This window comes from Podarcis bocagei, assembly GCF_964188305.1.
Source record: "Podarcis bocagei genome assembly, chromosome: 8".
Lineage (NCBI taxonomy): Eukaryota > Metazoa > Chordata > Lepidosauria > Squamata > Lacertidae > Podarcis > Podarcis bocagei.
The window spans coordinates 35,728,343-35,755,315 of NC_138133.1; the positions used below are offsets into that span (position 1 = coordinate 35,728,343).

The 26,973-nt window shown below is 38.8% G+C and overlaps 1 protein-coding gene across 5 annotated transcripts in view; it reads right to left on the reverse strand.

The window, feature by feature from the left end:
* Positions 1-4,327: 4,327 nt before the first annotated feature.
* The window catches only part of ZNF236 (zinc finger protein 236), a 44,282-nt gene continuing 21,636 nt past the window's right edge, over positions 4,328-26,973 (reverse strand). For 4 of the 5 annotated variants that reach the window (XM_081205392.1, XM_081205391.1, XM_081205393.1 and 1 more), the window contains exons 14-26: positions 25,763-26,023; positions 24,789-25,039; positions 24,235-24,336; positions 20,984-21,135; positions 20,474-20,574; positions 20,020-20,171; positions 19,228-19,443; positions 18,819-19,086; positions 17,949-18,052; positions 16,723-17,088; positions 15,976-16,121; positions 15,369-15,612; positions 14,253-14,612 (exon numbers count right to left, since the gene is read on the reverse strand). In XM_081205392.1, coding sequence (XP_081061518.1) covers positions 14,302-14,612; positions 15,369-15,612; positions 15,976-16,121; positions 16,723-17,088; positions 17,949-18,052; positions 18,819-19,086; positions 19,228-19,443; positions 20,020-20,171; positions 20,474-20,574; positions 20,984-21,135; positions 24,235-24,336; positions 24,789-25,039; positions 25,763-26,023 — 2,674 coding nt within the window. In that variant the 3' untranslated portion in view covers positions 14,253-14,301. Of the gene's footprint in view, positions 5,930-7,309; positions 7,487-8,490; positions 8,621-10,207; positions 10,406-11,533; positions 11,666-12,901; positions 13,081-13,673; positions 13,833-14,252; positions 14,613-15,368; positions 15,613-15,975; positions 16,122-16,722; positions 17,089-17,948; positions 18,053-18,818; positions 19,087-19,227; positions 19,444-20,019; positions 20,172-20,473; positions 20,575-20,983; positions 21,136-24,234; positions 24,337-24,788; positions 25,040-25,762; positions 26,024-26,973 lie in introns of those variants that run through there. The other variant, XM_081205394.1, reaches the window with a different exon arrangement.

The window sequence follows — 26,973 nt, forward strand, 5'->3', positions numbered from 1 at the left end:
CTCAGCCCCACATGCCACGTCCTTCGACGGCACCAAAAAAGCTTTCTAGTTGTCAAGAAACCTTCCCAAATGGTGCAAGATGTGGCACCGGATATTGCAAATTGAGCCTGCCCTTTGTATGAGTGGAAGGTACTTCCTCTCATGCAAGAAGCCTTTTATATCCAAGGTATCACTGTCCAAATCCAGATCAGAAAAGGGAAAAGATTTCGTGACCTCTCATTTTTTTTGAAGAGAATTACCAGGAAGCGGTTTTAAAACTTTAAAAAGCAGAAGAGGCCACTAGGACATCTCTCTTATTTCTGCCTTGACATTTTTAGAGCTTTGTGGGGGCGGAGGTGAAATATTAAAGTACTTATTGTATAAGACTGACAGAAAAACGCCACAAACAAACCTCCACAGAGGCTTTAAAAGCTGTTTACTGGGGCAGGGGCATACAAAGAATCTTCAGGGTGGAATATAAAGTTTCTTTACTGACTAAACAGGAGTTTTCCCAGCAGTCTGCATTTTCAGAGAAGAGCTTTAGCAGATGAAGTACCATTAGAAGTTTAGGAGCAGATGCTATCCTTTCAAGAGGAAACATGCAGAGGTTACTCAGAGATGAAGGAGAAGAGGGTTAGCTGAAAAACACGCATACTCATAGCTGTAAAACGTTCTTTAGTATTTATTGAGCTCAACAGTATGTGAAGAAGCAATTTCAACTGCTCTCTTGGTAGTAACAAAGTTTGGGGCTCAAGTGTGCTTCAAATCATATAGCTGAGGAAGGAGCGCTGTCGTTTTTCAGCATACTACTCTTATAAAGATTGACAATCCTAGTCATCATAAAACCCAGAGGATTTCTCTTAATCAGGATGGAGTTTGGCATGGAGATCTTCCTGGAAAGAGGCATAATCTGAAAGCTCCCAAATGAATAAGTTAAATAGCATCAATGTGGATGTCCCTGTAGTTGTGAACATTCGTTCTGCTCACCCAAAACTTGCCTTCTGAAAAATGCAAGATTATTGCACATTTCTTTCTTTCTTTTTCTTTCTTTCTTTCTTTCTTTCTTTCTTTCTTTCTTTCTTTCTTTCTTTCTTTCTTTCTTTCCCCATTTTAATGAACCATTCAACAAATAGCAAGCTATTCCGCACACGACTGGAATGGAAATGGAATGGGAGCGTATTTCCTAAAAGAATAATGGTAGATGAAACAGGCTGAAAGCAGTAGAAGCCAGAAAATGGGAACAGCTCTTTCCACCATTCTCTGAGAATCTGACTCTCTCCCCTGTTGTGTGTGCACCTTTTCGAACTTGTCTCTTGTTACATACTGCTTTTGTAAGTATGTGTGCTTTTTTATTGAAACATTTTCATGGCTTGCAAAGGCACACTCTGTTTTCAGTTCATAAAGTCCTTTCTACAGGCCAGTTTTGAAAAGGGTTTTTATAATCCTAACATTTCAAACTGAAATGCTCCTTTAGAATGAAGTGTTTGTAGCAGTCCGTACTCAATGCCTATTGCTTAATTTCTCAGAGTCTCCTCAAATCAGTTTCCCTTGCACTACCACAAGCTCCAACAGACACCATTGAGCCTGTACCATCCCAAGGACTTTGTGCACATTTAACAGGCAACTCTGCAAAACAGGTGCATAATAACTTGGCTGTGAGCCCATGGGCCCTGATTGACTTCAGCTACAAATATAGTTGTTTTCAACAGCCCACTGAAGAGGGACCTAAACTGATGAATTAATGTAGAGAAGCAAGTTGCTTTTGAGGTGTCACTTCTGGCCTCATTTTCATTTAGCAGAAACTCAGATCAGCAAATATGGTACAGCACTGAGGCAGAACACCAGGAATTATGAGTTTGAGCACAGACTCATATGCTCGTGAACAAAATTGCATTTGGTGTGACTGATTAAGAAAACTTAATTGCTAAGGGAATCTGAACTGAGATTACAAAATGCAATTGCCATTTGAAGCACTTCTAAGGTTGCACAAATTGAGCTCATGGATGGGTTACCGGATGCAGGCCCCAACATAGCAGAGGCTATTCAGCAGCCTCAGCTTTTATATATTCTGTAAGCTGTCCAGAGTGGTTAGGGAAACCCAGCCAGATGGGCAGAATATAAATAATAAAATTATTATTTTTATTAGCAGCTAGGGTTGCTTTCTCTGCTGCATAGCATCAAAATGGGACAATTGTGTCTCCATCCCACCCCGTTTCTAAACTTTAGGCCTTTATACAAATGAAGGGGATGAATGGTATTTGTTTTTCCTGGTTTTTCAGCAAGATTGTTGCTTCAAGATGGCAGTACGGATACTTCACAATCCTCTGCAACGGTTTCACCTGTTAAGCCTTCTGAATTTAGAGAGGAGGAACAGAACACAGATATTCCCAGGGCCTTAGGAATCTTGTACTCTTCAGCTAAGAGTATTCAGTTTGCTGGAATGGTGAGAGAAGAAAGCTTCTCTGATCTGGGCAAGGCAGGAAAGGAACTAGGGTGGAGCCTGCACTACTAGCCAGTCTTCAAATCTAGGTCACAGGAGCCTACCTTTCCTCAGTAGGTGGACAAAACCCATGTCTGGATCCCTCCCTCCTACTGAGTTGAGAAAGTGTTATTGTTGTTTAGTCATTTAGTCGTGTCCGACTCTTTGTGACCCCATGGACCAGAGCACACCAGGCACTCCTGTCTTCCACTGCCTCCCGCAGTTTGGTCAAACTCATGCTGGTAACTTCGAGAAAGTAGTGAACTGTAAATTCTGGTAACATAGCTTACTTGGATCCATTTCAAATCAAGTTTCTAGTTTGGCATAGAACTAAAATGGCTTTGGTCATCTTGGTAAAGTATTTATCCTAGAGAAATGATGGGAGATTACTATTCCATCCCATAGCCTTTGGGGTGTCTCAGGATGCCATCTTGTGTCACATGCTATTTAGCATTTATGTAAAAACCATTGCGAGAAGTTCCTTTTGGACTAAAGTGTCATCGGCATGTCATTCTTTTTCACATTTTTAATTCCAGCTCCAAACAGGTGTTTGGGACCACTTTGGGGTTAGATGAGGCAAACAAGTTGAAACCTAATCTAGATAATCTACTGTGGGTAGCAAACTCTGCAAATCTGATTGTCAGTGTAAGTGGTTGTGGATGGGGTTGCACTCTCCATGAAATATCAAATTTACAGCCTGGGAGTTCTCCTAGACACAGCACTGTTGATGGAAGCACACATGATCTCAGTGGCTACAAGTGCCTTGAAATGGGATAGCTTGATTCACCAGCATTGACCCTTTCTAAAGAGAAGTAATCTTACCAGTGTTGTACATGCCCCAATTACAGCTTGGTTACACCCACCAGGGGCTATTGCCCCTGCTCATCTACACCCTACTCATAAAAACAAAAGCCCTTCTAGCCCAGCATTCTGCCCCTCTCTTTATACCTCACTCAAAGCCCCAACCCCCACTAGTCCTTCAAGGATTCCCCCATATCCCAACTCCTTCATTGGCCCCCCATACCCTCACAGCTCCTCTCTGTTCTTCCATCCTTGCTTTATTCAAACCTCTGTTGTTTAAAACAGGCTTCCTCAACCTTGGCCCTCCAGATTTTTTTGGCCTACAACTCCCATGATGCTTAGCTAGCAGGACCAGTGGTCAGGGATGATGGGAACTGTAGTCTCAAAACATCTGGAGGGCCAAGGTTGAAGAAGCCTGGTTTAAAACGTGCCATCTTTTGCTCCCCTACCCAATGGCCTAACTTTATGCAAACCTGGGATTGTGATGAGGCCGCAAAATCGTCCAGTGGTGGCTACACTCTGATATCATTGCTGTGTGATGACCTCACCTTTTTATGTAATGTAGGAAGATATAGATACATGATTTGAAAATATTCTGAACGACAGAAGTAACATTACTGATGTTAACACACAGGTTCTACTGTGAAAGAAATGATTTAACACAAGTTGGGGGAACACTAAGGACATATCCCTGGTACAGTGGTACCTTGGTAGTCAAATGGCTTGGCTCCCAAACAAATCGACTCCCAAACGCCACAAACCCGGGAGTGAGTGATCCGGTTTGCAAATGTTTTTCGGAAACCAAACGTCCAACGCGGCTTGGTTTTCAAATGTTTTCGGGAGTCGAATGGACTCCTGGAATGGATTAAGTTTGACTACCAAGGTACCACTGTACTGCGACTAAGGATGGTGTGATGATACTGGTTCATCTGAGCTATGAGAAGCCTACAGAATCAAGACCAAGTGCTCTCTTGTTCAGCCACACTAGTTAAGATTTCCTCCCCACCAAATTGATAGGAACACCCATTCAAAGCTTCTGAAAAAGAACATATTAGACACAAAACCAAGTTTGGAAAAAAATAATATTATTTAAAATATGTCTGACTTAAATATTTCCACATAACAAAGTGTTATTTTCAAGTCACCAGCTATATCACTTATATACATATGTCCACAGTTAACAAAACAATTATGAGATGTCCTATCAAAAAGCAGTGATTTTTCCCATTCAGGAAATAGAAAGAACTAGTCGTATAATACACAAGTATAAATTATATGTACATATATCTTCTTTCTGGAACTGAGGGCAAATAAAAAGCAATTATTCTTCAGAAAGGTGTAACATGTCTACATTGCAATAAAATGAATCAATACTGATTTTGAAGTGGTCACTTAAAGTTGAAAACTTTATGAGCACTTCTTGTAACTGGGATTTTTGTTATTTACAAAATATACTCAACAGCCACATAGAGGCTTAATTATCTGTATATATACATACGCACACATATATATAACATATAAAGAAATTCAAAAATTTAAAGTAAAATTAAGCAAAATCCTTCTGTCTTTGGAATGTCTTAAAACAGAAAATGCTTTATTCCAGTGTTTCTTTAGATATATTACCTTTTCTAAGTAAATGGGGCTTTTCAGAACATTACTGAAAAGCCTAGGTAGTTTTATTTTTATTTTTAATCAAATGTCAACAAAATCAAGGTTATATTAATTGGGGGCTGTCAGAAACCAATCTGCATTTGCTGATACAACTTGTGCTACAGCTCACTTGGTTTGCTCAAGACAAGGCATGGTAGTATGCCCTATTATTTTTAACTTATGGCTTATGTTTTTCATAGTTATCAAGCTAAAACTTCTGAGCATTAAGACCTAACACAGAAAATATGTGCATTTGTTGTTCACTTCAAGGAGATTCTATTATTAGTTACATTTTCTTTGAATAATTATTGCTGAATGTGAAGCTAAACATGTACAATTAAGAAATTAATTTAAAAAATGGCTTTAATAAAATGAATATGGTCCATCACTTTCTGACATGTCAGCAACACCAGCACCATAATGTAATACCAATTAATGAACTAAAGTAATACCAGACATTTAATGCCTTATTGTAATATGAATTCTCTACTGCATGCATCTAACTTTCTTCCAATTAATTTTAAACAGTCAGGACATCCTCATGATTGCCAGAACTTCCATGCTGTCTACCTTCTAATCAACGTTCATTGATACCAAGGTCTGGGCGTGTGTCTTTTGTTTGTTTTTTTACATGAATACACGTATGATGGGATTCAAAAGATGAGCAAACTCCATGTACCTGAGATCATTGATTGTAGTCAAGATAGCAAAGTATCTGGTGTTTCTTCAATATCCTACAAGCTTACAAAAGACAACCATTCTTTTGGTAGTTTTGTAAAATTTAAAAAGTTATATTATCTTATTATTTTTAATATGTTCAGTTTTAATAGTAAAAATCCATAGGTGACTATCTTTATAAAAATTCTAGTCCTGAAAGCATTTTGAGCTTTCACCTTGGTTGTCATCAAAAAATATTGGTCCATTCATTTGAAGATTCTTGAACAACCTCTTCCAAATTCAGAGCACGATTAATGTCTTCACCTTCCTGTCCTTGATGACTGGTAGATTCTTGTATTGTGCCTACCGTAACAAGGAAGAGAAATAATGCTGAGAGATCTAGTGAAAATACAGAAGAGTTACATTTAAGCGCTGCTTGACTAAACATCCAATAAGAAATGTGTAAGATTTCTTTGGTGGAAAAGCAAACTAAATCCAGCCACGCTTCATGTAATATTTACCTATTAAAGAGTACCGTTTACATCCTTTGAAAGTAATCATGTTGGCACAGTGCTGTGGATGGAAGTGCTCATCTGCGAGTTGACTGTTCCTTTCAATGGACAGAGCAAATGTATTCCCATTAAGGCACGTGAATGCTTAATCTATTCTGTCCATTTGAATTAATGAGGCAGTCCATGAGGGCAATGGAGTGCATTTATTGATGCAAGAAGTCACTGAATCATGGGAAGAAACTATCATCTACACAGCAATCTAAAATCACTGTATATATTCCATTACATGCTTCACCGAAAGCAAAAGTTCAGCTTAATGTAAATGAACCCAGAGTGAGGCTCAGACTCATGCCCTCTACCCTCACATGTGTTTAACAGCTTTTCACTTCCAGTTTAGCTTAAGTACAACTTGTTGTCTTGTCTGATCCAACAAACAGTGCCAGAAAAAAAAGGGAGGGGAAGGGGAGAAAGCAAGAGCTCAAGGCTCACTGACTTCACACAGAACTATGGTTAAGCATGATCTTCAAACCAGTTTATATTGCCTTTAGGAATGGCACAGTGAATAGCAAGAGAATTATCACTAAGAACTTCCTTGCTTTGATATGGCTCCTACATGCATCTAGGAAAGAATTATTCCTTTAGAAGAAACTGTGTCGGGCAAAAAAAGAACCTATGAAGTTGCATCAAGCTTTCTAACAGATATTTTAAATTTTATTGATTTATCATTTTTGTCAACTGCTTTGATGTTTTCCTACTATCAAGCAGTACATAAATTTATGAAAAAAATAAACTGAGTAATTGCAGACTATAACTCTGTACAGTTTAGGAAACAAAGAAAAATGTTACTATTCAGTACAAACAGCAACACATTCATACACATAAGCATTGCAGTACATTATGTACTTTTGAATGCCTACAGCAAGGGTGAGAATCCACTTTTGTCTGGCCTGCCACAGCAATATGTGTCCTACACCCAAAGTTTTATGAGGTTAGGTGAGTGACAGGGGACATGGGCTGACAAAAATGACATTTTCTCCTGCCCTGGCCTGGAGAATGAGAGCAGGGGCTGAGATTTAAAAAGAAGGAAAAAGTAAAATAAGCTCCCAGCACTCAATGCTGTCCAAGTAAACAAGTAATGTTGAAACTTGAGAATATTGTACCATAAATGCCAGGGCTGGTTTAAGCCCTACAGTATTCTATATAAAACTTTCACTTGGCAAATTTTACATACCAGAATAGCCATGGGCTCGTTTCATATGAAGCTTCATATTGCTTTTCTGGGTAAATCCCATTGCACAATAATCACATTTGTACGGTCTTTCTCCTGTGTGTTTTTTCATATGAACTTGCAAAGCACTCTTCTGGTTAAAAGCCTTCTCACACAACGTGCACTGAAACGGTCGTTCTCCTTTAATAAACAAGACACTTTTAGAACATTAACTGCAAAGTGATGCAAAGTGGAATAAAACTCCTTAAACTTCACAAATACACTAATTTTACTTGAACTGGCTATGTTCACCATTTAAGGGACCGTTCTCACTAAAACCTGGTCAAGACAAGGAACTATTTAGCTCCTATGCATTGGGCTGAAATAACAGAGCACCTGACTCTGAGACCTGTGGCTCAGGTTAGGAAAAGGCCCAGAGAAGCAGAATAGCTCAAACACTGCTAATTTACTCTTGAACAGAGATGCTCAGTTAACTTTGCTGAACTCCTTTCTTCCTTTTGAACTATGCTGTTCCTTCTTTGGGCATGGTGTGTAAAGATAGCATAAAGCATAAGGTTAAACAGGAAAAAGTTTCAGTTGCTGCATTAACTCCTAAAAGTCCTCCAACTTCCACAGTATGGATCACCCAGGGAGGCCGACCTGGCGCCTTTCTTACATATCTTTATGCACTAGACAAAAACATCTCAGGCCTTGGCCTTTTAAACTCACTCTCTCTCTCTCTCTCTCTCTGTGTGTGTGTGTGTGTGTGTGTCTGTGTGTGCTTGCTACTATGTTACGCATATTTGCAATTTTATGTTGTAAACCAGTGGTGGCCAAACTTGGCCCTCCAGCTGTTTTGGGACTACAATTCCCATCATCCCTGACCACTGGTCCTGTTAGCTAGGGATGATGGGAGTTGTAGTCCCAAAATAGCTAGAGGGCCAAGTTTGGCCACCACTGTTGTAAACCATCCTGTGATCCTTGGATGAAGGGTGGTATAGAAATTTAATAAATAAATTAAACAAATAAACAGCCCAGGCACTCTGATTGCTGCCTCTCACTTCCTATTGTCCCAGATTCTGCTGCTAATGCAATGGTGAGGATGGGTAGGATCATAGCTTTTGGATTAAGTTGTTTACAATTTACTTAACCGTTTGTTAAATTGAACAGCTTGTGGCTAGCCACCTGTACTGATAATTTCTTACCTGTATGAATGCGGCTATGCCTTTCCAGCTGGCTCGGCTTAGCAAAGGCTTTTTCACAGGTATCACATTTAAATACCCTTGGCTTTTGAGAACTTAATGACGGTCCTGCCTGGTGAGTCTGCAAATGCTCCTAATTAAAAAAAAAAGAAGAAATACATAGAGCATGTTTAGGTAAGAAAAATAATAATGGGTGCTAAGTTGCTCACACATCCTTTTGTCAACACCAGGCATAGGCAAACTCTGACCTCCAGATGTTTTGGGACTACAACTCCCATCATCCCTGGCTAACAGAACCAGTGGTCAGGGATGATGGGAATTGTAGTCTCAAAACATCTGGAAGGCAAAGTTTACCTATGCCTGGTCAAGACCTACAAAATCTGAAGCCAGCAATGGCCAAATTCAATCTATTTTATAAAGAATGCAAATAACAAATTCCTTAACAAGTACAAGACTTGTTAATTAAAAGACTTGAATTAAAAATAATTTTAAAATTAGAAGAAAAAAGCAAAGCACAACCATTTGCAACTTCGCAGTTTCAGCAGAATGTTAAAAACAAAAGCAGCATTTCTCCAAATTCCAGATTTCTTTCCCAGTAAAGAAGCCCACACCCACATAAGCCAATATGGCTCAGTTCAGGTGTAACAGCTTTCCATTATGTCTGAACGAAGCCTAGAAATCAGAATCAAAACTTATTTTTCTTTCTGTACCTGCAAAGAACCAGAATACAGATTTTGCATGCTATAAGATTAGATTGTAATTTTGCTTCCTGATCCAATAGTGACAGACAGTGTGATTTGTATTAAAAACAGATGCAATGCTAAATGGAAAAAGAAACAAGCAGAATCAACTGCACTAAAACAGTTAAACAGAAGTTTTCATAAAAAGGATGGTCCAGGTGAGCCTCTTAACCATCAAGACAGAGGTAACCAGATGCTTTTTTAAGATAAGGGCATTTGAGAGTTTGCACTCTCTGCCACACCACACAGGAAGAATATCATACCAGCTGGAGCAGCAAATTGGCCCCATCCATTTGCCAGAGAAGAAGTAGCTCTAAGAAGATAGCTAGCTAAAGAATACTCTGCTCCAACTGCCAGTTGCCCTGGGACTACAGACATGCAGGAAAGCACACTCTGATCCCATTAACCAGCCAGAAGGCAGGAGGTTGAAAAACAGCCCAGATATCAAAAAATGGAAGAATTCTAATGCATCAGAGGAAATACTATTGGAACCCCAACATCCAGACATAATTTTGAAAGCATCCCTACTTGTTATTAAATGGAAGAAAGTTTATAAAGAATCTTTTAACTCTTATCAAAGTTTCCTAATAGGAACAGAACTGTTTTTACCAAAATATACCCACAGTGAAGCGGTAAAAGTAAAGGGACTTGATGGGCAGACGACTCTGGGGTTGTGGCACTCATCTCGCTTTACTGACCGAGGGAGCCGCCGTTTGTCCGTAGACAGCTTCCGGGTCATGTGGCCAGCATGACTAAGCCGCTTCTGGTGCAGCGCACGGAAACGCCGTTTACCTTCCTGCCGGAGCAGTACCTATTTATCTACTTGCACTTTGACGTGCTTTCGAACTGCTAGGTTGGCAGGAGTGGTAGATGGTCACAATAAAAATAAATAAGAACGCCATTTTCAAAGGGATACCTCTTTGCCTAGTTAGACCTCTTTGAGGTTTTCAATATAATAAGTTGTGAATTTTATTTCGTACCTTAAGGTGTGTTGCTCGTTTGAAGGCTTTATTGCAAATATGACAAACATGGATTCTTTCCTTTCCATGAACTTCTTTACTGTGCTGCATAAGCATGGCAGCTGAAGAAAAAGTCTGACTACATTCAAAACACTGGTGCACACGAGGCTCTTTTTCAGCTTGAATGCCTTTAGATAAACTTGGAGAAATCTCATTCACCTGCAACAGATACATAAAATATACACACATTACGAGAAATAAAACCACCTAAAACTCAAGAGATAAACATCACTCTTCAGATGCAATGACGCTCTGAAGAACACATTACAATTGAATAGGTATTAATCTCGTGCAACTTTTATTCCAACTTATTAGTAAAAGTTATGGAGCAATTCTGCTAACCCCTTCAGGGAAAGCACATGAGTCGCCTGGTTGTGGTGAAATTCTGAAGAAATGGATCCCTGGGCATGCTCTGCTACTGCTAGAACCCCACTCCCATTCAGATCCACAAGCCAATTACTATTTTCAAATAACCATCACCATAATAAATTAATTTTCAGGTTGACTCTGAAAGAAGAAAAAGAAGGGGCAAGGAAATAAAGGAAGCGAATTTCAGTGAATCCCCATCAGAATTAGAAGAATTCAAAGGAATGATGGTACAGAGCATGGGGGGGGGGGCCAGCCTTTTCCTGTCAATTACCCCTTTAGGACTAATCTGTTTTTGGCAGCATACCAGAAATGATCAAGAACAGAGCCAATGGTGGGTAGTACCAGTCGTTTGCCCCCTTTCTTTCTTTATACTACCTACATGGCGCACTGCTGCATCAGGCAGGAGGAAAAAAACTGAGGGAATTGACCTATATCCCACAAGTCTTTGCTCCTGCCTGCCATCAGCTGGTGAGGGATGTCCCACACCATTGGCTGCAGCATCCCTCAAAATAAATTTAGGCCAATGGCCACACGAGGCCTATGACAGTAGAGTGCCCACCACTGGCATATAATGCAAACAAAAAGGGATGTAAGAAGAAAGAGACACCTATAAGAATTAGACTAACTTTAAAATGGAGACTTCCAAGACATAAGAAAGTGCACTTAATTTCACATTTAATATTCACAGTGTTCAAAAGGAAAGATTTGGTTAATATGAAGCAACTTCAAAATTCTTCTTGAAAAGGCGAAGGTCAAACCTCCAAATTTAAACCTCCATTCTTAACTTCCATAATACACTAAATTGATTAGGATAAGATAAATGAGAACATAATTTTTCACCTACATAAATTCTACAATATATACAGCAAGCCTATTTTGTATCTTTATTCAAGGAACAACATACATAAAAAAGTTTACCTGATATGCTAATTCATCCTGGCTTGAAGGTATTGAATGTGGGGTATGACTCACGAGTATAACTTGCTGGGAGCTTGAAGAGCTCTGTCCAGAGAGATTAGAATCTGTCAGTAAAGCAGGAAACTGTTGTCCCTGCCAAAAGAAAAAGTGGAATGCATTACATTTAGAAGAAAATGTAACTGCAATGTGCAGTCAAAGGCTATAAATATGAATTTGTTGATGTGTCGTAACACCAGATTTTTCTTTGAAACTTTTTAAATCTGCTGTTGCCATAAACTGTTATCTATCTCACTGAGTTCATAATAATAGCAACAACGAAGCCAGTAACATAGCCCATGGCTCCAAAATCAAGCCATCTAAAACTCAACATGAGACAGAGAGAAAGAGGAGGGAAAGGGAGGAAAGGGTATACATTGCAAGAAAAAAAAAATGTGTTACTTTCAGTATGGTATGGAGACTAAGGATTTGTGTCACAGGATACAAAAGGAAAGGTGTGTTTAGATAAGGGAGTAAGAGACTGGAAATCACAGTTCTCAGAGCCTCTCCTTAAGAGGCAGGTGGTCACTAGTGCTTCCTAGGGCATGTCATGGGCACTTCCTAAGGCAGTTTTTGGCTGGATTAAACCAGGAAATGCAGAGCTTCAGGGATGGATAAAGAGAGATATGCCTTACTGCATGGGCTGAATGACCTTTTATGATATACAGAATTTTCCTTCTCCCAACTATTGTTTACAAAGTATGTCGGTAAACTCTTATGTTTTATGTTTATTTTAGAATAGCAAAGCTACAAAGTGAATGCCACTTCTACTATATATTCTAGGTCCTTCTCTAATATACTTAATAGGTCTTGCCCTATACTTAAAGCATCTCCTACAAATGCTTGTGCAGCCTGCAGCAACCTGAAGCTGTTTTCAAACTACCCTTACAGCAAGAATTTGCTTATCAGTAATCCACAGGTACATTGCAAGTGTGTTAATTAACATAGTAAAACCAGGGGAGAAAACAGCGGATGAATGCTTAGCAAAGAAAGCCTTAGTAACTATTAACAATGAAGATTTCTCAAAAAGAGCTGAAACCTGACAGTGTAATCTTTAAACAACTGCAGCAGCAGAAACACTGCAAGTCAACAAGCACTGAAAATCACAGGCAAAACAAGTTCAATAGGAGTATTAGAGTAAATTTTAAAAGTAACTATATTGACATTATACATTAGGGAACATAATCTTTGTACTGTACAAATATTTTCTTTGTCAAGCTGCATTCAGGTTTCCTTTGCCCTAGTTTTATAGCAGGTATTAATTAGCAGGTATCTGGAATATTAATTAGCAGATACCAAGTATCAGGAATAGGCTAGAACTGTGACACAAACCTGCGATGTGATGTTAAGAGTCACGGCATCAAGACCAGCAGATAGCATACTCTGAGTATCGGCTAGGGTCAATGTGACACTACCATCTCCTCCGACTCCTGGTGATGACATTACTAAATTCTGAGCTGGCTGAGACATGGGGGGTGTTGAAGGAAGGTTCCCACTTGATGCATTAAGCTCTGTAAAAAGGTATGATATTTCAAAACTCTATACATAATTATCATAATTTACTAGTTGGGAAATGTGTGAATCTGCCTAGCATTATACTTTTACGAATACTCATGGCTGTCCACTTTTCATAACCATGTTCCGTGTACACACTACAGGCAGCAACCGTTTCACACGGAGATTCCGTTCCCGGCTGCCATGTGCATCAGTGGAGCGGTAATAAGTGTGCCATGCCCCCAATGGACCTGCCTTCTTCTGGGTCCAAAAGGACCTGCACATCGGTGGGCCTAAAATGGTTGCCGCCTGTAATAATTTACAAGTGGAAATTGCTCAGGCAGGCTGAAATAACAGCATTTTAATAACAGTATGAAACAATATGAACATAAAAGTAACTTACAATGCCATTTTTAATGGAAAAATCTAATAAAAGAATGTACTGCAATTGATGGAAGGAGCAAAAAGGGAAGGCATTTGAATGACTTGGGCTTAAATGAAATCAGGCGTTTTTGAGAAACCAGTTCTCATTTCTTCACTGAAACTGCTAAGCCAGAATATAATGAGATGCCACAATACGATTTATTGAGAAAAATTATTAAATGCCTACCTGAACTACTGTTCAGCACTGGGCTCTGAGAGAGGAGTTGATCATTACTTATTGTTAATGTAGCACCTGCTGACTGATTATTGATTGTTGGTGTTGCCAGTCGTAGATTCCCATTCAGTTCATTAGCTCCAGAGGAATTATGCTGAATAAGATCCTGGCCTAAATGCAAAATTGAATCTATAAGCCAATGAAGATCTATATTTGCTTCTGCATTTTTAATACATAAAAATATTCTAATTTTACAAGAAAAAATAGCTGTAGTGCTATGGAAACATAAACTCATGGAATCTGTCAAACTGTAAATATTAAATGAAAATATTAAATTAATATTACAGTAAATCAAAAACATCTTTAAAGAGTTCAGTTAAAACAGCAGTCAAAATAAATAAATAAAAACTGTCCAGTAGCACCTTAGAGACCAACTAAGTTTGTTCTGGGTAGTGTGCAGGCACCTTCTTCAGATATCTGAAGAAGGTATCTGAAGAAGTGTGCATGCACACGAAAGCTTATACCCAGAACAAACATAGGTGGTCTCTAAGGTGCTACTGGACAATTTATTTCGACTGCGTCAGACCAACACGGCTACCTACCTGAAGTTAAAACAGCAAATAGAGGAAGAGTTAATATGCTAGGGAAAATAAATGCCACTACACCAAAGTGTGTGGATATCTTTGAACCAGGGCTTGTGAAGTAATAAGCATATATTATCAGACAAACAGAGTAACTTTACACACACAAAAATGAGGATAGTATACTTGCCAGATATGGTTAGGGTAATTTCTTGAGGGGTTCCTGATGAGTTTGAAGTAGTTGTACTAGAGGCATGAGCTAAAACATGGCTCAGACTCGAATTATTTATTGTCAATGTAATCTCATGCTGACCATTTGAATTTGAAACCATACCCTGTGAAGTCATGACCTGAGACAGATCCTGTGAACCTAAATACAAACAGGGTGGTAATAATAATAATCAGCAGCCAAACTTCAATATGTTAATATTTACTGTTGTGATGCCTGTTCCAAGATAAGCAGAAGGCACAGCAGCAGGACTTAAACTGGCATGGCCCAATTATTCACAAAAGCAATATAAACAACCCCAGGAGGAATCAGAATGCTTGAGAAGAGATGGTGTTCCCAACTTCGATGCAGATTATCCTATGTCTTGGCAAGTAGCCCCATGCACTTGTTTGGAAGTAATTGAATGGGTAGAAATCCTCACTCCCCTTTGTCTGTAGTTGTCAATCTCTTTTGCCACTGTATACAGCCTCATCTGCTTCAGGGTGCTAGCAGATGGGGGGGGGGCTAGGAGAGGCCTTTGAAAGAATTTATCCATGTACATGCAAATAACTCTTTATAAAGAACCCAATCACCCTATTTATTCAGGATAATGATGCATCATATAGTAAATGATTTAAACAATTAGGAAATTAAAAATACATAAATGTTCCTCAACCAGGAACATGTTTAATTTAATTTGTGTTTTTTAAAATAAATAAATCTTTATTGATAGAAATACATGGTAGATCAGTATTTGCCAAGGGCAATAATATATTTGCTCTTAAAATTGAAATTAATATTTATATAATAAACTTACAGAAAAGATGAGCAAAAGAAATTTAAATGTGCAATAATTCTGGGAGCTTTTAGCAACAGAACCCTTCAAAATGGAAGTGTGTGCTTTTGTATCATGCTTACCAGCAGTGTTCGTAGTCAAAACAGCTTCTTGCTCAGATATAGGTCCTATTGTCATATTTGCTGAAGAGGTAACAGTGGGCTGTAAGGACAAGCTTGACAAAGGTTGTATTACCACATTTGCTGGCACTGAACTATCTGCTGTCTGGAGCGAGGTGTTCTGAGTAGCCAAACTGGGATCCCCAGTTAGCTGCTGGGTCAGTACGTTACCCTGTTGTAGAGTCTGCTGCAAAAGACTGGGATCAATCTGAAAAGAAAATGAATATAGGAGATGCAAATATATGACACATCCCCACAAAATATTATAGAATTTCTCAGAGAAAGTATTTCCCCATCTTCGAAGTAAGCTAGTTTAAAGAAAACTCTAACCATGGTAGCAAGAGTTAAGTTATGAAATCTAGTTTTTGCTAAAGCTTGATAATTTGCACAGATTATTAAGATGTTTTCTATTTACAATCACATCATTTGCACATAATACTAAGCCTGCCCCCCCAAATGGTTTAATAAGCCAGGATATGCATGAGCAGTATATATACAAAGGCAGTCTCTTTGCATTTATCTGTGCAAAACTTACTGTTTGTTTATAAAAGATAATACAGGATAAACATACTTGTAATGTAATGTTGTTGATGCTGGTAGGATCTATTCCAGATATTTGAACGTTTGGTCCAACCAAGTTAGCAGCAAGCTGTAACTGTATTCCTTCAAGGGTTGCCAAACTACCATCCGTCAAGGATACAGTTAAATCACCTCCAGCTATAAAGGAAAACATATAGTATCCTTTATTTTCAGGAAGCCATGCCAACAAGTTCTATCTTCTATGGATAAACATATCGCATTCATAAGCAGCCCACAAGAAGTGTTTGTAAACAAAGATAATTGCCCTTCCCTTTCTCCTCTAGTTCTCTCTGCCCTTCCCTTTCTTCTATCCGGCATATCCTAAAAGCAACCAATGTAGATGGGGGAGAGTATCAGGTGGGGGGCAACTTTAACCGGTTCCGTTCCCCTCCCCACTTTCCTTTCCCAGCTAGGTGGGCAGACTGGCTAAAGGATGGGGGCTTTGTTTGCAGTCACTTCACCTTTTCCCAAGCCAAACTTTCCCTTTGGCTTACTGGGCCACTGAACTGTGGCAGGTAGTGTGGGTGCAAGAGGAATGTACATGCAACAGCTCCTCAGAGTGATCTTCGCTGCTCAAGCCAAGTGAGCCGATGAAGTGAGCAATGAGTAAGCCAAACCTGTGAATCTCGCCCAAGCTGTGCCTTGTTCAGAGCATGAACCATAGTCCTACTTCTTCCTTATCAGGTAATACCAACAGAAAGAGGCTTCAAACCCCAAGCAGAACAACGACAGTGTTTACCTGACATTGAAGCAGGAAGTATAGCCTGACCAACGAGACCTTGTGGAAGCAAATTTTGGTCAAACTGGCCTGTCAGAACAGAATTATTCATGATGAAAACATTGGGATCTGTTGAGGATGAATTAAGAAGGTTTACTGGCTGTAGTCCCTCAGCCGGAGTGCGAGGTGCAGGCTTCCTGGCCTTCTTGGCCTCTGGTTTAAAGTGACACTGTATGTGGGTCTTCCTCCGTCCAGAAGTTCGAAACCTCAAGTCACAGTGAGGGCATTTAAAGGGTTTTGCTCCCGTATGTAAGCGCATATGCACTTTCAGACTACCTTTTGTAGAAAATGAATTGCTGCATACGTGACAACTGAAGAGCTTCTGACCTGGAGAGTAAGAAAACAGTTTGTCAGGTGAAAAAAAAAAAGATCCTAATCTCTTTACAGCTATGACCCACTGCAATTCTGTTGAGCGTGTACAGAGGAGGCCGCTGTCAAACATTGTGTCAGAAAATTGTGTCCCTACATGTTCTTGTCTTCCGTTCCCAATCCACTTTCCACGCAGAAAGTGAGACAATGAGCAAGGACATATATTTCAATGAAGGATGTCCCTGAACTTATGGTTTAAAATATGAACAGCTGTAGCAAGTGTTTAATACAAAAGTTTTGCACAAGGCTGATATTTAGCTGATAAGAGCTCCACATAAATAAATAATAATAATTTAAGTATGTACTGTGATCGCAGTATCCAAAGTCATCTCCCACAAATGCAGTGATTTCAAGAAAACAGCTCCACCTGGCTTGTTGAAATTGCAGCATGCTTTCAGTGTGTGGCAAACTGCTAGAAATACGCATGCACATACAGTCTGGGGAGGGGAAATGGCAGTTCCACACTAGTGATGGTTGCATATGTATAATGGGTTATTTTTCCTCAATGGTTTTTCCACAGTAAAAAAAATATATCTGATTCATATTTTTTTAAGTACAGGCTGCCATTTTGATGACAATGACATCAGGTGGACAGTGAGAAAAGCTAACATGCATTAGCAGCACCTGTTCCACAATAAACCTCCATCTGGAAGCACCCTTCAACACTAAAAACAACCACCCACTGCTGTAATATTCCATAAAAACCCAAACATCCCAGCCAGATTATCATCCTTAAAAATTCAAGTGTTTTGATGTTCCTGGGGTTTTTTTCACCTGCACATTTCATTAGAGTTGGAATTATAAAACATCTTGCTTACCTGTGTGTGTTTTTACATGGCAATCCAGAGTAGACTTTACGGTAAAACTCTTTCCGCATTCATCACATTTATATGGTTTTTCTCCCGTATGGATACGCACATGCCTAGTCAAAAATAGTTGTTCTTCAATCACTATATGCTTATGCGAATACTATATGTTTTTCAATGTCTGCTGGCCAACACCAATGTTTACAAAGCAATTAAAACATCTAGGTCTAAAAAAATTGAGGAGCATTGAAATGTGGTTTGCTAAGCAAGTTGGAAAAACATGTTTGGAAACATTTTCCAAGTCCAATTATACCTGGAGCTACTAAGCCACAGATTTTCATTTAACAAGCTTTTCATAAAATGGTTGCCATCCAGGGACTGCTTTAATTTATTTAAAACATTCCTATACCACCCCTCATCATATAAGATACCAGTGATATACAACTATATAGATAATAAGCTATTTGAAACCCATTACAATTAAATACTAACATCAGCAACCATAATGAAAGATAACAAATTAAAATGTATTAACTTGTGCTGAAAAAACTGTAATGCAGGTACCAGGTGGACCTTTTTAGGGAGGGCATTCCAGAAACAGGGCACCATCACTGCGAAAGTCCTATGAGTAGGACTTCAGACACTTTTAATTTGAACTGTTGCCTCCCATGCCATATTGCAAGCTACATTTGAAGCTCCTCCACATTTCAGAAGTGGATCCAATGTGATATGAACAGCTGCTACTAAGAAATTAGTTAATAAACAACTTGGCATGCAATAAATGCTGGAATTCTTTAGACTGTGGCCAGAATGATTAAAACAGAGCTGCAAAAATAACGTGCTTTGTGTATTCTTTAGCTTTGGGGTGGCAGGTCTTCTTACCTGACTAAATCACTAGGTTTTTTAAAGCTTTTTGGACAGTAAGTACAACAGTTGGCATATTTTGGCTCAGCTTCCATTTCTGCTTGCTTGTCTTTGATTTCACTAATTCTGTCCTTTTCTGCAGCAGATTGGACAAGAACTTTTTCAGAAACAGTTGCGCTTTCTTGTGGCCTGAGTTTTGCAAGTTCTGCTGTTTCTTCCTCTGTGAAAGTGATAACACCAGGTCTAGATTTTCTAGATGATGTTCTTTCAGAGGTCTCATCATCATCTTCTGCATATTTCAATAGAGAAGCAATAACATGTTATAGAGTACTTTTAGAGGCCCATTAAAATAATCAAACAACCTCTGTGAACATCACACTGTTTAAATATCAAAGTGATTATTCATGCATATGGGGGAAAAACTCACCTCCTCCTCCTGCTGTTTCTCCACCTGATGCTGCCGTTGAAGACACAGTTTGATGCTTTTTCATGTGCTTTTTGCAGTGAACAGTAGTTCTGAAACTTTCATCACAAAATGGGCACTTGTATGGTTTCATGCTCATGTGAGTTGCCATATGTCTAGTAAGGCTTCCATTAGTAGTAAAGGATGTATTGCAAATGCTGCAACTGAATGCTTTAACTCCTGAAGGAAAAAGGGCAAATAGGCTTTCTGGTGATCTAACAGAAAATGTTCAACAATGAGTCAGATTTAAGGTGCAATTCCAAGCACATAGCAGCAACTTGCTTTCAATTTGTTATCAGAAACGTGTTGATAGTCACGAATTTGTTTTTTGTTTTTTACATTTTTATCCCACTCTTCCTCCAAGGAGCAGAAACAGTGACTGGCCCAAAACCATGGAATCAGCTTTATAGCTGAGTGGGGAATGAAACTGATTCTCCCCATTTTTAGTCGAGCATTCTAAACACCACACCAAATGCTCTAATTTAGACCATTTTAAAAGGCTGTTCTACCAATAACCATTACCCATGTCAGATGAATGGGATCTCCATATCAGAGGCAGAATACTTTGAATTCTGGAGATGGCAATGACTTATATGCTCAGTAGCCACTGTTGAGAACAGAAAGCCGGACTACATGACCTTTGGTTTAATTCAGCAAGGAAATTCTTACACTGTCATGCTCTTCTTTTGGACATAGGAGAATTACAAGGCTTAAAATGACTAGCAAAAGAATCAAATATTACTACTGCTTTATCACCTGTATGTGTCTTCTCGTGAGATTTAAGAACCCCAGAAGAAACAAATCCTCGTCCACACAACTGGCATTTATAAGGCTTTTCTCCAGTGTGAGAACGTACATGCTGCTTCAAGTGGCTGGATTTCTTGAAACCCTTGTTGCAATATTCACACCTACAAAAATGGAAGTTCAATTGGAATGAAATGAAAAGTCAACTTTGATGATGGCCTGTAAATAAATATGACATGTCATTGCTTCCTGGTTTACTGCTAGCAACAAATGATATTATTATACAGAATTGTAGTTCATGAATTTACGACTTAAATGTTTCCCAGTGACATATATTCAGCCCATAAACCAATTTACATTGCAAATCTGTGTTTACTCAGAAGTAAGTCCCACTGTCTTCAGTAAGAGAGTGGACTTTTCCTTTCAACAGCTACATAAGAATGGCCAATTGTAAAGTTCAAAAAACCTGTAAGAACGCTTGCTTTGATCTTCATTATCTTCCAGAAACTGAGAGCGTTGAGGATGCAGCTCAAGTTCTTGTGACTGATCTTGAATCAGGCGGGTGGTCTGGGAAGCAAATATTAATTTTTCAGTTGTCAATACAATACTAAAATCAACTCACCTAAACATGTAACGAGGATGGCTAAACTCTACATTTAAACAAGTAGAGTTGTGTGGCAATAAAATGGCCTACTCCTAAAGGAAGCTTGTCTTTAGCAAAGGTGACAGATTCTTTATTCTTTTTAACTCTATTTTGCTGTTGCAGGTGGTGACTATAGAACAGCTGACGTCTCAAAGGTCCAGTCACCATTTCCATTTCCCCCAAATGTCCTGGGCATTACAGGTCATTGTGGGGAGGCAAAATGTTCAGTTGGTGAAGAGGTACAGCTCTTCTCTCTGAAGTAGCAATATTTGACCTAAGAATGCAAGTTCCACAAAGCTAAAAAAACTACAAACCTTTCAAGTAAATACTTACTACATTAATAGCATCTGGTGCAGGAACCTGAAGTAGATTTGGTTGGTGGTAGCTTGTTGAAAGAGCTTGGGATTCAAGAGTGCTTGAATCTTGAAGCTGCTGTACTGCTGGAAATTGATTTTGCTGACTGTAGCCATCATTAACAGTAAAACCTACCAAAAGACAAATGACAAAGCCTTATTAGGTGTGAGGTTATTGGATTGTTTTTGTTTTTTATTATGTATTTTGTGTTTTTATATTGTGATTTAATCCTGTGAAGCACCTTGAGACCTTAATAAAGAATTTATTATTATTATTATTATACAGTACATAACTCACACTCATCCATTACAATGCAAGCAACTCACTTTCTGCAAACTATAACAGCTCAACAGTACGATTCACCTAGCAAGAAGGGATGTAAGGAAAACCTTGCACCAATTTTTAATCATAGATCCATAGATTTTTAAATCATAGGTTGAACATGCCTTTGCAAATTAATAGATCCTAAAATCCCTGTCCTCCTTGCCATGGAGGGTCAGGGATTTGGAGTCTTGCTGGTGAAAGTTCATTATAGTGGCACCAAAATGATATGGAATTTGTAGAGCTTAATCCTAGGTGTTGCTGAGACAATACAATAGCCAATAGGATCAAACCATAGCTAATACAGAACAAAACAATGGTAACTTATGGAAAGACAATAATTATTTCCTCTTCATCTACAAGAAAACAGCAAAAAAAGAAACTTTATTGGCATCCAATAAACAGCCACAGCAATAAGGATACTCACCCCCAAGTTTTTTCATAATTTGAAGTTTCCTTAAAAAGTCTCAATTAGCTCAGAGCCATTCACATTCTGAATTTAATGTTATGTGTACATGTGTCTAACAGGTTGACCCAGCTTCCTTTATCTACATTGGTTTCACAAAAATGTAAGACTCAGTACAAACAATAACAACATAAACATTATCCCAAACTAATTCCTATTCCACTATATTTGTGCCTCTTCAAAATGAAGTTATTTGCTCCTCTCATGAAATTTATGTTATACCAGCACTTCACACTGAAAAAAACAACAAGTTTAACTGAATCTACTGCTTCCCTTCTTTCATGGGAAGAAATGAGTTATAAAGACTTTTTTAAAACCAAAAAACTCCCTTAAAAGAATCAAGTCTTTTAAAAAAGTCCCAACCCCTATGGTTGTAATTCATGGGCAATCATTTAATTTTATCCTGAATCTAATTTTTAAACTGTATTTTAATCAATTGTTTGATTGTGTTTTAATGTATTTGATATTTGATGTTAGCCACGGTCTTGGCCAGGGAGGGTGAGGTATAAATAAAAATTTACTTCCTTCCTTCCAAATGAATTTAAAAATTATAATGTAGCACCTTAGAGATCAACTGAGTAGTTTTAGATATAAGCTTTCGTGTGCATGCACACTTCTTCAGATACTCTGAAACAGAAGTCATCAGACCCCTATATATAATGAGAGGGAGGGGAGGGAATGGGTGATTGGCTAATGGGTATGGTAAGTCTGTTAGTGACAGTTAATGACAGTCCCACAAGAAAAAGAAAAACCAAGAGATTTTTTTAAAGGGACAGTATGTAAAGGACCAAGAATCGTTTTAGCCTGTGTAATGGGATAAGAATCCAATATTGCTGTTCAGACCAGGTCTCGCCATAGTTTTCAGTTTAGTGATAAATTGTAATTTAGCAACTTCTCTTTCAAGTCTATTTCTGAAATTCTTTTGTAATAAGACAGCCACTTTGAGATCTTGTATTGAATGTCCTGGGAGACTGAAGTGTTCTCCTACTGGTTTCTCTGTCTCAAGCTCTGGGAGGAAGACCTTTCATAGCCTACAGACAGCCACCCAATCTTAAACTCCTCCTCACCCACAATAATACAGCAACCAAACTTAACATGGAAACTGGGACCAGAGCCTGCAATAAATCCAGATGCCAACTTTGTTGCCACATACACCCGGGTAATACCATTACCGGTCCCAACAACATCAAACATACCATCACAGGCCTACTTAATGGCTCATCTTCTAACAAACTGTACGCCATCAAATGTCAGCAGTGCTCTTCAGCTGTCTATATTGGACAAACAGGCCAAACCTTACGTCAAAGGATAAATGGACATGAATCTGACATCCATAATCACAAGACAGAGAAATCAGAAGGAGAACACTTTAAAATTTATTTTAAAGAACTACAGTACTTGATGTTGGTCTCAATGTTCTTAGCAAGGTGTTTCTCAAATTCTTTTTTTAAGCATCCCTTACACTTCTTTTGCCAAAGTTTATATTCCTTTTTGTTCTCATCATTTAGACAAGACTTCCATTTTTTGAAAGAAACCACCATGTATCACAACCACTGACTCCATTTCAGAACTATCTACCAGGCAATCTAGGGGATAGGTATATGTTCCTAATGTTTAAATTGCCCACTGCCAGGACCCCTCCACCCCACCCGCCAGAGAAATAGCCTCAGCCCAAGGATAGCTGCTCATCCCCCCAAAGAATGAGTCCCTTCCTAAGGAGTTGTTTCCCTTTTCCTCAGAGTGATATTCTCTTTCCCCAAGACCCTCCTTCTCCCTGACAACAGGGGAACTATCATCATGGAAGGACAATGCAACTAAAATATCAGACTTTCATTTTCCTATCTTACTTGTAAAAAAAACAAACTAAGAACAATGAAGCACATATGTAGACAAAGAGAGAGGGTCCATCAAGTTAAACACATGTTTCTTTATATGTACCTATATGTGGAAGACAGGAGTGCCTGGGGTACTCTGGTCCATGGGGTCACGAAGAGTCGGACACGACTAAACAACAACAATACATACACACACACACACACACACACACACCTGAGATATAAAATTTCTGAATGGCTCCAGGAACAACAAATAACCTTCAAAGAATAGGAAATCTGTAGAGAGCATTCCAAGTAAAATAGAAATCTTGTACAATACAGATTTTTAAACCATGCTTTGTCTAGCATTACTTAATACCTTACATTTCTATGAGATGAATAAAACAGAAAACTTTCCTAAAAGAAAATAATTAAACCTGTAGTTTCACAAATTAGATTGGCTCTGAAACTCCACTCAATCAGTTTCACAAGCACCAACTTTTTTCTGTAGATGTGGTGACGTTCTGGAATTGCAGTCACTGTGCAGCTGAATGCTGTTGAAGTTTTCAAACATTGCAAAAGCATACTCATAGGTCACTTTGAAAAGTATTATTTAGACATTTACTAACCTTGTGATAATGCTTGCTGATCAAATGATTGCTGTGCTATAGTCTGCTGCTCAAACTGATTCATATTTTCTTGCAGTGCATGTTGGGATGTCACAAATCTATCTGGAAATGAAATGGTGAAAAATGAACATAAGATTTTACTGCAGTCCATTAAATTTCAGCTTTGTATTCTTGCTATAAAAAGCATGCCTAGGCACTCTGTTGTGGTAACCATAACCCAGGTTTAAGGTATCATTTAGCTTCTAGCTGTCACATCTGTTTCTAATGCCGATCATGTTCAATGAACGAGCTGCAGCATGGGTCTAATGTGACTTTCTTTCTGCAATGAAAGGTTCACAGAAAGCCTGAAACTCATACTGAGTTGAGATTTGTCCCCAATAAATGATGCATTAATAAGACCATTCATATCACCACTCAGCTACTGCTGCAGCTTTGAACAGTAGACTCACAAAAAAAATCAGGTTCATTAAACCTAATCACATCATTTAAGGATAGCTGCTAAACAAATTTCCCTTTAAACTAACTTATTTACCATTTTTTTCTACTGCATTTACCTTCCTCTTGACCAAGTGGTTGATCAGTCAACTGTGGCCTCAGTTCAGTTTCCTCCGAGTCCACAACCTGCTGCTGGTCCAAATCTAAAATAGTTTCTTGATCTGTTGTGACAGCTTCAGTTTGTTGCAGCTCTTCACTTTCAATCTCAACTTGCATCTGAGTAGAAACATGAATGCTCTGCTGATCTACTGTTGTATCATCAATTGAAGCAGCTTGCTGGTGCTGTTGCAGCTGTTGCGCAAGCTCATACCTGAAAGAGGAAGACGACAGTTCTATTGCACTAACAAAATATGAGGTTGACAGTAGGAGTGTCTTTTAACTGTGTGTCTAGCTAAAAAACCTCAGGATAACAAAATAACTTAGTTTGTATTTGACTACCTTCCTATCTTCCTTCAATCATAGCAAATTTTTGTTCTGTTCACCTGCAACAAAATATTACTTACAAAATGGGCACCATGTTGCCGTCCAAACAGTGAGCTGCAAGGACAACTGATGTCATTGACACTGTTAGCTGAACATTGAGATGGGTCCTACACTACGTGGAGAAGTCCCAGACCCAACATAGCTACATTTTCCTACTCCACCACCCCAAAAAATACATCTGTTAAGGGTCCTCTGTGCACCAACATAAGATTGCAAAATAACACTAGACTGGAGACAGGACCAAACACTGGACAAAGGGAGATGCTACAGATGTCCAGCCTAGTGCTTCCCTACCCAGTGATAGGCCTTGAACATGTTTTTTAAAAGTAGTACCAATGTATAACTGCTGGGGCCCTGACCCTTGCATGACCAAGCCAAATGCTGACACCATGCCAGCCCTAATCACTCATTTAGAAGTTGGCTAGAAATTCATTATTGGCACAGAGAAGACCCCTTAAAATTCCCAAACTGAAAAGGTTGGCTGCCCAAGCAGACAGTACCAATACAAGATCAAGTGCTCGTAGAAAGCATACAATTAAAATGCACGTACCTGTGAGTTTTCATGTGTTTTTTGCAGTTTAATGAGGTTTTGAATGTTTTCTGACAATATGGGCACATATATGGTCGAAGGTCATTATGGATGCCCATATGCCTCCTTAGACTCCCGCCAGTTGTGAAAGCCCCGTTGCATATTAGACACTTGAAAGCTTTCAATCCTGTGTGTGTTCGGATATGTGCTTTCAATACTCCAGCAGACACAAAGCCTCTTCCACACTGAGAACATTTGAATGGTTTCTCACCAGTATGTGATCTTAAAAGATAAATAAATGCCAAAGTGTGACGGAAGGAAGAGCAAATGTTCAAGTTCAAGATTATTAATGATCAGGTGGAAGAGGGGCGCTCATATAACTGTTCCCAAATCAGCAAAACTGATTTGTAAGTATTTTATTATACGTTCACAGTAGGACCTGCAACAAAATGCTGCTGAATGAAATGCTGCTGTTCCAAGTTTCAACCCATTCCAACCCACCCCTCCGCCTTCCCCCACAAAGCATCTGCCAGCGTTTTGTGCTCACTGAACATGTTTGGTCCTCACTTAACTGTTTTGATGTCTCTTCTCTCCCTTATAGATTTTTTTCTGATGGGTGTGTGCATGTGTACATGCTTCTGTAAAGCTCTGGGTTCCCCCAATCCTACTAGTATGTTCCTACTATGTGTAGATGGTGCCAACAAATAAGTACTTGGAGAATGAGTTTGTTATTAGTATATAGTCATACTAAATTACATTATAACTGGGTTTTTTAAATATATAAACCTAAAAGTAATTATTTATTCTACATCTATAATTATTTCCAGTTACAGGATTGAACCCATAAAGTTCTTGCTACCTAGCCCAAGTTATAAACATGATGCTGTACTTTAAAAATTATTTTATCATTATTGCTGATTGTTAAGGAAGAATCAGTGGTTCAAAGGGAGAAGGGTGGAATAAGCTAGGCATAATGCATCATGATTTGGGGGGGTCTAAACTTAGGGGTGCTGAGCCCTAGCGTATAATAAAATTATATGATGCAATAAATAATTATACCATCTATTTCTTTTAATATATTTATCTAATTTGGGTATGCAGGGCACCTCACTATTCACAGGACAAGGTCAGCACTATTTAGGGAAGTGAAGATTCCCTCTTAATCTCACAAAGAAAAAAAATCACACTCTCCCGCAGCTCTGTATTTTGTGCTTTCTAAACCTTAATGCCTC